The sequence below is a fragment of the Notamacropus eugenii genome, chromosome 5 (genome assembly GCF_028372415.1).
Source record: "Notamacropus eugenii isolate mMacEug1 chromosome 5, mMacEug1.pri_v2, whole genome shotgun sequence".
NCBI lineage: Eukaryota > Metazoa > Chordata > Mammalia > Diprotodontia > Macropodidae > Notamacropus > Notamacropus eugenii.
In genome coordinates, this window is record NC_092876.1 from 118,871,318 (window position 1) to 118,886,612 (window position 15,295).

The 15,295-nt window shown below is 38.3% G+C and overlaps 1 protein-coding gene across 4 annotated transcripts in view; it reads right to left on the bottom strand.

The window, feature by feature from the left end:
• The window catches only part of ANKRD42 (ankyrin repeat domain 42), an 80,978-nt gene that overhangs the window by 43,022 nt on the left and 22,661 nt on the right, over window positions 1-15,295 (bottom strand). For all 4 annotated transcript variants that reach the window (XR_011967346.1, XM_072610709.1, XM_072610707.1 and 1 more), the window contains one exon: window positions 3,698-3,817. Coding sequence is in view for 3 of the 4 variants with exons in the window: in XM_072610709.1 (XP_072466810.1) it covers window positions 3,698-3,817 (120 nt within the window). In the remaining variant the exon portion in view is untranslated. The remainder of the gene's footprint in view (window positions 1-3,697; window positions 3,818-15,295) is intronic.

Genomic DNA, 15,295 nt, shown 5'->3' on the forward strand with positions numbered 1-15,295 from the left:
TCTAATCAGGGGGACAACATGAAAACAAGGACGTATGAGCAAGATAATATATAAAAGATAAACTAGAGATAATAAATAAATAATAAACTAGAGATAATCTTCCAGAAGGAAGGCACTTAAACCCCTTTTAGGAACTCAATACTTCTCTGGGACTTTTCTGAGTTTATTTAATTTCTTTTTAAGCTAATCTATCTGTCCTAGTGAAGATTCAGTTTGGACCTCCACATGGAGAGCCATGTGTGTTGTAAGAAATACTGAAGAAATTTCAGGGGTTCAACATGTCACAGAACAGTTTGGTTTCTCATCTAAAGGTGAAGGGATAATTTCCAGTTGATCCCAGGTCTTCCATGTCTGTTGGGAGTTCTTTGTGAACCAGGTTTTCCCTTTGAGGGGCGGAAGGCTCAATTTTCTTTTTATTGTGTTTGGGTTGGTGCAGGCCTTTAACAAGCATTAAGATAAGCAACAATATATGACAGTTTTTTAAAATTATTTTTATTTATTGACTTGTATAACAATATATTTGGGAGTGAATATTAGAAAGAGAAAGAGATTGAATATGGAAGGCAGGGGTTGGTTAGGATATCCTACCAAATGATTTACCCCTCAGTCTAGATGGTGCAATCTGAAGAAGTGATAATGATAATGGAGTTGACAAGTTGCCAATGTCTTAATATGGGACAGGAATTAACTGTGTCTACTGGTTAACTACTAAAGGTAGGCACAGCCATACTTTCAGGCATATAGACCCACAGAGTAGCTAGACTGGAAGAAAGCACTCTCTTCCCTCCCAGGGAGCCAAGCCTCAGAGGGGGGACAACAGTAACAACAAGAAAAAATACCTGGGCCTATTTGAAGAAAAGACCTAAATTACCTACCTAGAAATAGTCATCAAGAACAGAGCAGTCTTCTCACAGAAGATAAAGGGCAACTAGAGAAACTGAAATAAAACTTACATAAGCCAAACTTTCTACCCAGCAAAATTGAGGATGCTATTTCAAGGCAAGAGATGGACATCTGAAAAGCAATTAGACCTCAAAAAGTTTGCTAAGGGATTTCAAGGAAGTCTTCCAATAATAGCCATGCCATCCACCCCACAAAGAGATAAGTAATCACAATTAATTCACACTTCCCAAATAAATCAGCTTCTAACAACATGAGACCCCTCAGGGTAGGATACTGCTTATGTCCTTTAGGTGCTCTTCCAGAGACAAAAAGTCTATATATACTAACTCCCAAGTCTTGCTACTCCTTATGCTTTCCAGATTAGCTGTCCAAGATGGTAGCACACAAATTAAGCACAGGATGCACACTTCTTACACATAACTGCTGCTATCTTGAGTCCACAGAACCTACTCCATATCAGCTCCAGAGTCTTCTCTTGGCCCAAGCATCTAAAATCATAATGAAGCACTTTTATGATAGGCCTTTGATAGAATCAACTGCCTTTTAACCCAAAGAGGATCACTGATAATCTGATACAGCACCCTACTGCACGCTATTATTTGCTTTTTGCTATTGTTTCAACAGTAGAGTGTCTGTAAGGATATAAGTTTTCAGGATTGAGCTTTTCAGGGTCACTTCCTTTTTTCTTGGCCTTTATCACTACTCATAGACATTCATCCTCATCTTACATTCTCTACCAACCATCCAAGTACAATCAAGGCTTGATACTACAACTTCACACTATCCAGGGGTACAGGGGCCATCTTGTGTTGAGCAATCTTGTTTCTTATGTGGCTTACTTTCACCCCTCCACGGGAACCATCAAAGTTGCAAATTCAATGTAGCTAAGTGACAGGACATATACATTTCCTCTCCAGTAATGCCCAATAAATTCATAGCTAGCTAATGCAACTACCTATGACTGGCAGGCAGCATCCAACATGGTGCTTGTCAGAATTAAGTCTTTGATTGTTTCCTGTCCATACTTGAAACCAAGTGCCATAGCTAAGGTTTTAGAGCCTACTGGTGACAGCCTACTTCAAAGCTAACAATCCCAACTTGTAGGTAAAATGCCAAGGTTCATGGTCAATGAGTGCTCTACTAACAAATGCAATAGGTAAACTTTTGGTGGCCATCTTCCTTTTGGAATAAAACTGTTCCAAAGAACTCTCAGCTGGAATCAAGGTATAACACAAAATGATTGCTTGAATTTACAAAAGCCAACATTTGTAAAGCAGTTAAGCAGAAGGTACAGATTGTCTTACCTTTTTACTTTTGGTTTTTCTTAACCACCATTATGGATGAGATCATTGAGAGGATTTGCTATGACAGCATAGTTCTCAAACTTTGGATCACAGTCATCAAATCCTAGAAAAAACTTTCACTTCTTGATAACTTCCAAGGACATGATTAAGTGATGAGGAAGCACATTTATTTTTTCAGGGTCAGTACTCACTTCCTAATAATATACCATGTGACAAGATTCTACAGAACTGGTCACTGACAGTGTTAGAGCAATGGTTTCTCATTAATCTAATGCCTTCAGTATTTTTCCTCATGTTCTCCCATCACCTTTCTCATCTGTGAGAACAAGATATACTAACACAGACAGTTAATGCAACCGACTACCTTTAAAAAAAAAAATCAACTGGAAAATGTGCTGAGACTGGTAAAATACCACTGCACAGGTGAAAGCTGTCTTTTTCCTTATCATCTGGCAGCATGGGGAACAAAAAGTATACAGCTGCACAGATACAACACTGAAATGACTGACTGAAAGGGAGACAGTCTAGAGCACTCTGAACTTACGGTATGGTATACTGATCCACCTTCATTCTCTTATTTGAAGTCCAACACTCCACATACATCCTAATCTTCCATGTTTTCTACTACTTACCAGCACTATAGGCGTATAGACCACAGAACTTTGGAATGACAATAACTAACAATTACTGACAATGATTCCTGAGGTCCATCTCTGAGAGGATAACAGTCTAAGATGATTGCTGAAAAGTTAAATAGTCTCTAAAATAGAGTGTATGCATTGCTCCTTGGGCACTTTTTATATCCCACTCATATTCTGACAACCAACCAGATTTTACACTGAACCTCTTTCTCAGATTATCCTTCCATAATTCAGACACTAGAAAATTTCCCAGGCTTAAATTTTCTAGATCCACAGAATTAAAGGATTCAGAGCTAGCATTATCCCTTAATTCATTGTAAGATTCTGCACAAGAAATATGGATTATCAAGGTGCTCAAGCTCTGAGCCCCAGCTTACTGCCTGTGGCCCTGGGCTGGAACTCTAAGCACACCAGAGGTGGTTCCAGTTCACACCAACACTCCAGAGTTAGCTGCCTTGTCTGGACACAAGAGAACCACTGTGTTGACCTTTTACTGACACCTGTAAGCTCCCTAGCAAGTCAACGACAGAGTTAGAAAGAGATGATAAGACTCTCAAATTATACTCTAAGCTGATAGTCTACATACTACTAAGAGGCAGCCTGGCAAACACTACTAAAGAAGTAAAAAAATTTGGATTTGTATTACAGCTTTTCCAACTACTAGCTGTGTGACTATAATAAAATCTCTTAACCTCTCTGAGCTTCTGTTTCCTTATTTGTAAAATGGATAATAATCCTACTTGCAGTACCCTCTTCACAGAGGTGTTCTGAGGAAAACACTTAGTAAACTTTATTCCAATATCACTATTACTAAATTACATATTCCAAAATTAATATGAATTAACTTACCACTCCACTTCTGAGCATAACTTGTAATGTGTAAGAATGTCCATGTGTTGCAGCAAGGTGTGATGGAGTGCATCCACGATCATCCTGGGCAGAAATGTCTGCTCCATTCATGATAAGAGCCTAAAAATACACAAAATAATGTCTTTGATTACAAGGTAGAGTCAATGTTGATACTGTCTTCTTGTTTCTTAAAAGTACTCATGGATATTTTCATAAAGAATACTAGCATTATTACATATTGTTTGAAAGTCAGCACATGGGGGAGACCAAATGGTGAAACGGTGGCAGCCACCTAGCCAAATTCTCAACGTTCCCCTCCAAACAACCTTAAAATGACATGCCCAACTGAATTCTGGCACAGCAGAGCCAAGAAAAAGTCAGGGTGAGACTTTTTCCCTCCCAAGACAACTTAGGAGGTTGGAGGGAGAGGTCTGAGCACACAGCAGTAGGCCTTGGAGGTGGCTGGGACAGCAGCAGCAACAGTAGCTTTGGAAACTCTCAGCCCAAACATGTTCAGGGCAGAGAGGAGCACTAGAACTTGCAGCTACAAGGGAGGAGAGGCCGTTCCTGAGTAAAGACTAGAGAACAGACCAGGACAGCAGTGGCCACACCTTTCTCCAGATCATACCATCCTGGAAGTGCCAAAAACTTACAGACCCCCACAACTAGCTCTGAAAACAGCAGTGTGAAAAAGCCTGAAACTTAGGACAGTGTCATGCCCTTCCTCCTTCCAGGTAAGCAGAGCCCAATTTTAACATAGCTTAAAGTCAAGAAATGGGCTTACAACATCAAAAAATCTGACTATAGACAGCCACTGTGGTGAAGGGGAAAACCAAGCAAAAACCTAGAAGATAACAACATGAATGCAACTACAAACAATGCCTCAAAGGAAAAAAAAAAGGTGCACTGGATATAAGCCCCAAAAGACCTGGAAAAATTAAAGAAAGTGATGAGTGGTAGAGGAAAATTTGGGAAAAGAAATAAGTTATACAAAAAAATTATGAAAAGAGATTATGGTAAAAGAGGCACAAAAACATATTACAGAAAATAACACTTTAAAAGACAGAACTGGCCAAATGGTCAAAAAGGCACAAAAATTCACTGAAGAACTCCTTACAAAGTAGAATTGGCCATATGGGAAAAGAGGTACAAAAACTCACTGAAAAAAATAATACCTTAAAAATTAGAATTGGGGAAGTGGATGTCCATGAGACATCAAGGAAGATGGGAGGAGGAAGAAAGAAGAAAAATGGCAGAAATTATCTCACACAAAAGAGGCACAAAAGGAAGATCTTTTTACAGTGAAAGTGGAATGGGGGGGTGGGGTATGCTAGGTAATGCTTGAATCTCTCTATCATCAGAATTAATCCAGAGGGAAATACAAACTGAGTCTGGTATAGAAATCTATACTACCAAACAGGGAAACAAATGGGGAAGGGAATAAGGTCGGGGTGGGAGGGTGATAAATGGGGAGACAGATTAGGAGAGGTAGTAGTCAGAAGCAAAACAGACTTTTGAGAAGGGCCAGGGTGAAAACAGAGATGGACAAACAGAAACAAATAGGAAAATACAGTTAGTAATCATAAATGTGAATAGGATGAAATCACCAGTAAAATAGAAGTGGATAGAAGAACAAATTAGAAACTAGAATCCAACAATAATTATTATTATATTATTATGTTATTTACAAGAAACACACTTGAAATAGGAAAACTTACACAGAGTTAAAATAAGGGGCCAGAGCAGGATGTATTATCCTTCAGTTGAGGTTGAAAAAAAAAGGCAGGGATGGCAATCATGATCTCAGACAAAACAAAAGCCAAAATATACCTAATTAAAATAAATAATCAGGGAAACTGCATTTTGCCAAAATGTATAATAGACAATGAAGTAATATCAAAACTAAACATGCATGTAACCAAATAGAAAAGCATCCAAACTCTTAAATGCACAAACAAACCAATACAGACAAAATTAGGAGAAAAGCAGGAAAAAGAAAGAATTATACAGCAAGTTTCTCTGATAAAGGCTTCATTTTTCAAGCATATAGGCAACTGAGTCAAATTTATAAAAGTAAGAGATTGTCCAAGGATGTCAACAAGAAATTTCAGAAGAAATCAAAGCTATCTATAGTCAAATGAAAAGTGCTCTAAATCACTATTGATTAGAGAAATGCAAATTAAAATAATTCTGAGGTATCATTTCATACTTATCAGATTGTTTAACATGACAAAAGGAAAATGACAAATGCTAGGGAGGATGTGGGAAAATAGGGACATCAATTCACTGTTGGTGGAATTGTGAATTTACCCAATTTTGCTGAAGAGCAATTGGGAACTACACCTAAAGGGCTATAAAATTGTGCATACACTTTGATACACCAACACATACCACTAGTGGCTCTGTATCCCAGATGATTCAAAGAAAATGGAAAATGACCTATAGGTACAAAAATATTTATAGCAATTCTTTTTGCAGTGGCAAAGAACTGGAAATTGAAGGGATGCCCCTCAACTGGGGAATGACTAAACGAGTTGTGATGTTGTATATGATTGTGATGGAATACTATTGTGCTATGAGAAATGATGGTTTCTGAAAAACCAGGGAACTGGTGCAGAATGAAGTGAGCAGAACTAGGACATTATGATACACAGGAAGAGCAGCATTATAATGATGATAAGCTATGAAAGACTTAGCCACTCTGATCTAAACAATGATCCAATTCCAAAGGACTCTTGATGAAAATACTGTCCATATTCAGAGAGAAATAACTGATGTAGTCCAAGTGCAGATTGAAGCAAAATTTTTCACTTTTTTGGGCAACATTTTGTAACATTTCCATATTAGTATGGAAATATTTTCTATAATTTCACACATATAACTAATAATGTATTGTTTATCTTTTCAATGGGTAGGGAAAACGTGCACTCGGAAGCCTGTGGATTGAACAAGGAAGGGTCCATGCCCAACTTCCACTCGATGGCTGTTTTTGGACCCTCTCGGCTTAGAGTGAAAGTCAATAGTAACAGCTTCTCTTCAAAACAACAACCCTGAGGCCCCTGTCCCTCCCAGTCTGATTTATCTATTTATCTTTTTTTCTTTTCTATTAAAGGGGTCATCCCCTGACTACTTTTTAAAGAGGTCTGTTTACTGAATGGGCAACACCTCACTTTAAGTGAGTACCTGAAAAGGCCTTAGCCTAAAAGGCTGTCCAGTTCACCACCTAGTTGCCCATAGCTATCAAAAGATGAAGGATTAGACTTGCTTTGCTTGAATCCAGAGAACCCAGAACTACAAGAAACAAGTCAAAGTTTTAGACAATTTCAGTTTGATACAAAGGGAAAAATTCTAGCAATGTTAAGCCTTCCAAAAGTGAGGTAGGCTGCCTCAGAAGGTAGAAGGTAGTGGTTTCCTCTCCATTAGATGACTGTAAGTAAGCAAAGGCATATCCATTTGTCAGGCAGATTTGTAGAGGAACTCTTTTTTACTATAAGTTAGATTAGATGATCTCTGAGGTCCTTTCCAATTGTGAAATTTTGTGATCCTGTCATTTTTCACATTTTCCTCTTTATCAAAAGCAATTAACACCTTTGACCTTATCCCCGTCCCAGCATACTTTCAGATGTTCTCTTATTACTCTCGTAACAGCACACTCTGTCTCTTTAATTGGCTCCTCTTCCTTTAGGATCATTTTGAGGTTAGTATTCTCTCATATTAGTCTTTTTGGCAATCAAATAATTGAATTCAAATGGATCTATGATCTCATCTAAGTGGGTATTCCCTCCAAGGACACATCAAAACCAAGTCATGGTTACCCATCTTGTGCAACTCTTGTTCATATTCTCCACTAAGTTTACCACAAGGGGTCCCACCCCACCCACATACTGGGGATCCTTCCTTGAGTTCTCTTGACACCTCAAGGAATCCAAAAGAGCACACAGCTGTCCATCAGTTATCTCTAACTTTGGTTCCATAACTAGGCCATATTCTTTTTCAATCACAGATTTTTTTGATGATATCACTTATGCTGCTTCTCCATTGTGAATTCTCACTTGTAATAGGTTATAGTATGATCAAATCTACTACGTGCCTCTGCATAGCAAGGTGATACTGTTTCAATTCTTTGGAGGCTGGAGTTGCTGAAGAAGACCACGCCATCAGTGAAATGATGACATGACCTGCACTTGACTTTGTTTTGAGTGAGGGAGGGCTGTGCAGGTCACCAGCCTCACTTCTCCCCCAGAGCCATCTGAATCCAGGGACCAGATATTCATCAGGATGACTGGAGATGGCCCAGGATGCAATGGGAGACCTTGGCCCCCTTAGGCACTCACTTAGGATGAGGTAATGCCCGTTCAGTGAATAGGTCTCTTTAAGAAGTAGTCAGGGGATGGCCCTTTTAGAGGCAAAGAAAAATATCATGATTCAAATCCATACCAATAGAAAATTGGTATTAAAAACCCATTCTTTTGTTTCTAGGAGAAGCTTGGGTTCATTAAAAGAACATGGCAATTTCTCCAAGGCAATGTAATTCACTCCCTTCTTCCTGTTAAATTCTAGACCAAATGCCTTGTCCATCTGCAATGTCTGCACAACATACATATACAGATGAATGAGCTTGGTAGGTTGTACATTTACCTGTATGTTACAGTCTGGGCAACAAACATTCTTCATCTACTTGTTTGTTCCTTCAAGGAGAGCAAGAACAAACTTTTTTTTGAGTGATTATGGTTCTCATTTGAGAGGCTCTACAATGTTTTAAGACTTTATAAAACCAGTATAATGTCATTCTTGAACAGAACCCTACAGAAGACCTCACCATCCTACACGGAATCATGCTTCAACCTTGATTCAGCACTTGATCTCTTAAATGACAGCAGCAAACTTCTTTGGTAAGCACACATCTCCCTGACTTATATTTCACTTGCCATTAATAAGCAGCATGTTACTAAACAAGGTTATCTCTGTAAACTTTTCAAAATTTATATATATATATACATATATATATACATATATATGTATATATATGTATATATATATATATATACAATTTTAACATTTGGATTTTTAAAGAAGCAATTTGATCTTTTTTTAATAGTTAACTGATATACATAGTGGGTTTGTGAACTCTCTACACCCTTCACTCAGTTATGTGATAGTAAAGAAGAGATCTTTTATAGACTATTACTTGTAAAAGTCTGCCTCTTCACTTCTAATATTTTGAGTAAATATAGCCTTGTCGAATATATAAATTATTTACATGAAAAATGTTGGCATTATTTAGGTAAATTTATTAGGTATTATTTAGGTATGTGGGTCAGTATTTATTCTGCATCTGCTCATCAATCTTCCTAATTTTTTCTAAAACTTTCCCCTTCACCATTTCCTATAATAAAATAATATTGTCTCATTCATGCGCCATAGTATGTTCAGCCACTCCCCAGCTGATGGACATCCTATCATTTCCAATTCTCTTGGTTACTTCTTAATAAGCTACAAAATGTTTTTCATAACTTTGGGATCTATACCTCCTTCAGATCTCTCAATGACATCAAAAATGTGTTATCTCCATCATGGGCATTCTCTGTATATACTTGATCTAATCTATCTCTTTTACCCATCTTTGTCTTCTTCAGTGCTACTTCATCTCCTACAAAAGCACACAAAGTGACTACACTGTCCTCAATGGTGAATTTTTTAAAAATAAAAACTTTGGCAGATCTTTTCCATTTTTTGTGTTTTTCTAATAATTTCATCTTTAAATGCCCTCAAGATGACTTTGCTTAGCTACATCTCAAGCCACTCACCATTTTATTCGCCATCCTACTATATAAGATTTTAAAATATGTTTATGCTCTAAACTGGCATTGTTCTCAATTGCCATCACTTTCCAGTAAAAAGCAAATAAGCCAAATATTTGCTTACTCAATTGGTTTTTAGGCTTTTTTTTTCCTGACTCTTCATTATGGCAAGTGATTTACCTTAGCTAAATTTCTATATGAAATTCTTGTAATCAGTATTGATAAACTTTCCTCCATTCATTTCCCATTTTTAGCATCAATAACATGTGTAAATAGGTCTCTGTAGTTGACAAAAAATATCTCTTTTAGAAGGAACTTTCTAGGTCTCTTCAACTAGAAGTTTCCTTCTCAATTAGAAGAAACCAATCTAGTGCCTAGATGGTCAATGATTTTGAAGTAGTGGAAAAGAAACTGAAGATACAGGTTGTATTTACTTCACTTTTGCCCAGTGAAAACAAAGTATCCAGAAGCAAAAAAAAAAAAATCAATTTGGGAAATGAATAGCTGATTAGGAAGGCAGTGTCTGAAAATAAGATTTTTCTGGATAACAGCTTAAATACCAGGTTAAAAAATTTCTGGCCAACGATAGAATACCTTAAGAAAAGTTGGTAAGAATCTTTGTAAATGTACAAAAAAGAACCGAGGATCTTGAAAACCTAATCAAAATAGTTTTAAACTAAAATGATGGGGTAAAAAGTAAACTGTTTAGTTATAGTCACAAAGTTAGATAACATAAGGCCACAAAGAAATAAAATAGAATAGCAACTGGGATACCCACAAATTCACAGTAGACAAAATACAAGAAAGGCACATGTAAAACATATGGCATCAAGTGTCTACACATAAATTCTCAGAGTTTATGCCACAAATAAGAGGAATCAGGGGTCTTAACAAAAGGGCAAATTTGACCTCATAGCACTGAGAGTTGGTTAGATGAAGCCCATAGAAACAAAACAAATAGAAGTTGTGGGCAGGGATGGCTCTGTATATTAAGAAGGTATATTTATGTGCGGAAATTGAAGATCCAGAGGGAAGTATGAGGGTACTTGGGTGAAGGCCAAAGGAGGGAGATACAGAAGTGCTCTTGTTACTAGAGTGTGCTACCAACTATCTGGACAAAAAGAGGAAGTTGATGAGGAGTCTGGGAAACAGATCAAAACTCTGGCCTAGTGCTATGATATCACAATGGTGGGGAACTTAAACTAATAAAAATCTGCTGCAGTTTCTCTCTCATTCAAAAGCAAAACAGTTACTGACTTCCTGACTTGCCTTAATCCTTCAAAAGATGGAAGAACCAATATGGGAAAATTCTATTCTATTTTACAAAGAGAAAGGAACTGGCTACTTGGGGAATGGAAGTAAGATATGACTGCAACCCTTGGGGAAAGTCACTACTCCATCCTAGAGTTTGTGAGAAAAAAGTCAAGGTATAGTTTAACATATAATTTAGATGTTTTTGTTGATTTTTAAAAAATTCTAAACTTAACAAACACCAAATAAAATAGCATTTTCATATAGTCTAGAACAGACATGAAACTATATATCTCTACTATGTAGAATTTACTTTTCTTTTTTTAATAATTAAAAAATTCAATACACAATTTTTACAACTGTTCTCATATACCTCAGATTTTGGGAAACCAGACTAAAATTAGTTCAGAGGAAAGATAGGAGCCATGAAATATAATGATTCAAGGGACAGAAGCCCAAGGAAGATGGGGAATGCTTTACAATGAAATTCTAAATACACAAAGAAAAACAATTCCAACTTGGAGGAAAACTGGCAGCTGCCTGAAGAGATCAGTGTGGATGCAAAAGGAGCTGACCAACCTAAATTTTAAAAATAAATACACAACCTATGGAAACAAAAACAGGTAACAGAAGATGAACATAAGACCATGGCATAATATTTATAGTGTCAACAATGCTAAAGCTCAAAATGAGCTGAAACTGAATGGAAAATGAAGGAAAATAGTGACAACAAAAAGGGGATTTTTTTTTTTTTAGCTCTATTGGGGAAAAAAGGAGGACAAAATAAGAGTGGGATGTTTGCATGGAGTGGAAAGGAAAATAATATATGACAACAGAAAGAAAGCAGAGCTGCTCAAATCTTATTTTAATTTTGTTTTCTCTGAAAATGAAGATGACAGTTACACTAGAAATGACAGAACGCAAATGACTAAAAGGCAGCTGATATCCAAGATAAGCAAAGAAATAGCAAGAGAACCCTAGCTGCTTTTGAGGAATTCAAGTCACATGGCTCAGATGAACCACATCCTTGAGTCCTGAAAAAAGTGACATATGCCTACTAAGCCATGTCAATTATATCTAAAAGATCATGGGGGAAAAAAGAAACACAAGCCTGAAAATGGGCAACTGCTCTGATTTTTAAAGGAAAGAGTTTGAAAACTATGGCTAGTTATATTGGTTTTTGATTGCTGGGAAATACAACAATAGATCATTAAAGAGACAGATGAAATACATCTAGAGAGGGAAATGATTAAAAGAGCCAGCAAGACATCATGAACATGTCAGGCCAAGTTAACCTCATTTTCTTTTTTAGAAAGTATTATTAACTTAGCAGATGGAGTAACTATAATTTACCCAGATTTTGGCAAAGTTTTTGATACAGTATCTCATACTATTCTTATGGAGAAGGTGGAGAGATATGGATTAGACAATATTATAATCAGATGAATTCAGCAGCCTCGAAAAGTAGTAGTTAATGGTTCAATGTCAGCGTGTCAGGGGATCTCTAGTGGAATACCCAAGGGTTTGGCCCTGTGCTGTTTAATATTTTATCATTGACTTGGATAAAAGTATAGATAGTATTCCTCAGCCACACTAGTGGAGCCACACTGGTTCTCAGGAAGATCTTCCAGGTGATGGATAAGCCAATTAAGGAGAACTCTGGTGCGAATCTTGCCAGTAATGGCTAAGAGAGAGACACTCCCTGTCCTCTGATGTCACAGGACACCTATTTCCTTTTCCTTTATGGATGGACAATAAAGGCAATTTTGAATTCCTGGGGGAATAACCTCCTCTGGCCATATAATCCAGAAAATTTCAATTAGCTTTTGAGCAGTGGATCCTTTGCCTTGTAAATCTCAGCTGGAAAGAATCAGTACCAGGTGCTTTGTCACATGAGAGGACCCTAATGGCATTTAAAACCTCATCTTCAGTTGGAATCTTCTAAGAAGGATGGGGGTTCTCCTTCCTCAGAAGTCTTCAAGGCTGGACAACTACTTGTCAGATTTATTATAGCAGGGATTCCTTTCATATATGGGTTGGATGAGATGGCCACCAAAGTCCATTCCAACTCTCTGATTCTGTGGTTCTCTAATTCTTGGTACAATAACTTATTTTCTTAAATATGTATTACAGACAAAGACACTACCTGATTCAAAAATCATAGGATTTTAGAGTTGGAAGGGCACTTGGAGGGTATTTATTCAAACCCATGTGGGAGAAGAAATACTCTCTACATAACATTTGATAAGTGATCCTCCAACGTCTGCCTGAAGACACCCAGTGACAGAGAACACACTACCTTAAAAGACTCCTAACAGAGAAGAACATTCAAAAGTCAAAATGGAGGTTCATTAGGTAATTAAAAATTTTTGTTAGAATGCTCGTAAGTGAGAGGATTCTGGGAAGATGGCAGGGTAGGTTAGAAAACTTTCTGCTCTCCAAATTCCCTCCACAAAAAAGAAACATAACATTGCCTCAGAGGGAATGTATAGCAGCCGGAACAAACAATAGTTGGGGTAAAGCAGTGGTCCTCCTAACATAATTTGAGAAGACCCCAGGGGCACAGGTCAGGCCCGAGTGAAGAGTAAATACCTCTAAGCCAACTCTTCCAAATCAACAAACAACAAGCCCTGGGGGTATCTGGGCTAAGAGGCAGCCTCAACCTCAGAAACTTTTATTTCACTAACAGCATGGGGTCTGATGGCTGAGTGTGTTCATCCTTCATTGCCAAAAACGACCATGCCATCAGAGAAATGCACTTGACTTTGCATTTGACTTTGTTCTGAGTGAGGGAGGGCTGTGCAGGTCACCAGCCTCACTTCTCCTCCAGAGCCATCTGAATCCAGTGACCAGATATTCATCAGGATGACTGGAGATGACCCAGGATGAGGCAATTGGGGTTAAGTGACTTGCCCAAGGTCACACAGCTAGTGAGAGTCAAGTGTCTGAGGTGAGATTTGAACTCAGGTCCTCCTGACTCCTGCACTCTATCCACTGCACCATCTAGCTACCCCTTGATGGCTGAGTAGGAGAAGATTGAAGAACTTTCCATTGTCATGGGATGCCAAGTATGGCTGTGATGACCAGATGTTTCTCAGCTATGGCTCCAGGAGAAGGAGCTAACACACACCTGGTGAGTGTAACAACAGAGAGGCAGGGAACCTGCTGGCTGTGGACACTTGCAGAGGAACAGAGTCCCCGGTTTCAGTTCGAGGACAGTTGTTTGTAGCCACCAGAGGGACTACAGGGAGCAAGATCATTTGTGTGAGGAATTTTTCTGGTAGACTTAGTCCTTCACAGCAATGCAAGGAAAAAATTCCCAATGGACTCAAGGCAAAATGCCTTCCAAATACAGAGAAAGAACTATAGAATTGGATTGCAGAATGGAGCAGACCATTTTCTCTTGTGTTGTGTTTTGTTTTATGGTTTCTCCCATTCATTTTAATTCTTCTATGCAACATGACTAAGGTGAAAATGTATTTAATAAGAATGTACGTGTAGAACTTTTATAAGATTGCAGGCCGTCTCAGGGAGGGAGTGGGGAAAGAGGGACAAGGAGGGAGAGGGAGGGGAAAAAATCTAAGATATATGGAAGTGATTGTAGAAAACTGAAAACAAATAAAATAATTTAAAAAAAAAATTTTTAATTTACAAAAAAAAAAAGAATGCTCATAATCTGTGAGTAATGGAATATTATGACCCCTGAACTAAGTTCTGGGTCACCTATAAGGTAATGGAAAATTGGTTGGTGTGAATAGGCTACCATATATTACCAGTCATGTTAAGAGAGTCTTTGTTGTGTTTGTGCTTCATTCTCAAAGAGGACCATGACATCAGGGAGATGATGATATGACTTCAGTTGGACTTTGATTTGAGTGAGGGAGAGCTGTGCAAGGTCACCAGCTTCACATTCTCCTCCACAGTCATCCGGGTCCAGTGGTTAGATATTCATCAGGGCAGCTGGAGATGGCCCAGGTCCAGGATGCAATGGGAGACCCTGGCTCTTTTAGTCTAAGATCTTTTCAGGTTCTCACTTTGAGTGAGGTAACACCCATTCAGTGAGTCAAGAAGTGAATCAGGGGATGACCCCTTTAATTAAAAAAAAAAAATCCAACTATGAGGGAAGACCCTCAGGATTCCTGGCCAAGAGAGAAATAGTTACTATTTACATTCAGTCTGAGCCAGGAGGGCCCAAAAAGAGCTATTAATTGGTACTTGGGCAGGGATTTACTGTCCAATCCATAAGACCCAGAGTGAAGTGAGGAAGGAAGGAAGGAAGGAAGGAAGGAAGGAAGGAAGGAAGGAAGGAAGGAAGGAAGGAAGGGAGGGAGGGAGGGAGGGAGGGAGGAAGGAAGGAAGGAAGGAAGACATCTAGCCAGTAAACCCAAAGTTAACTAGGCAGCTTTTGGCCATCAAAACTTACCTTCCTTTGGAGAGGAGGAAGAGAAGGAGAGGGGAAGGACAAGCTGAGTTACCCAAATGGCTGGGTCCCCATGTAAAGAGAGTAATATAACTAGAAATGGAAGGACAGTCACATGGCAAAAGC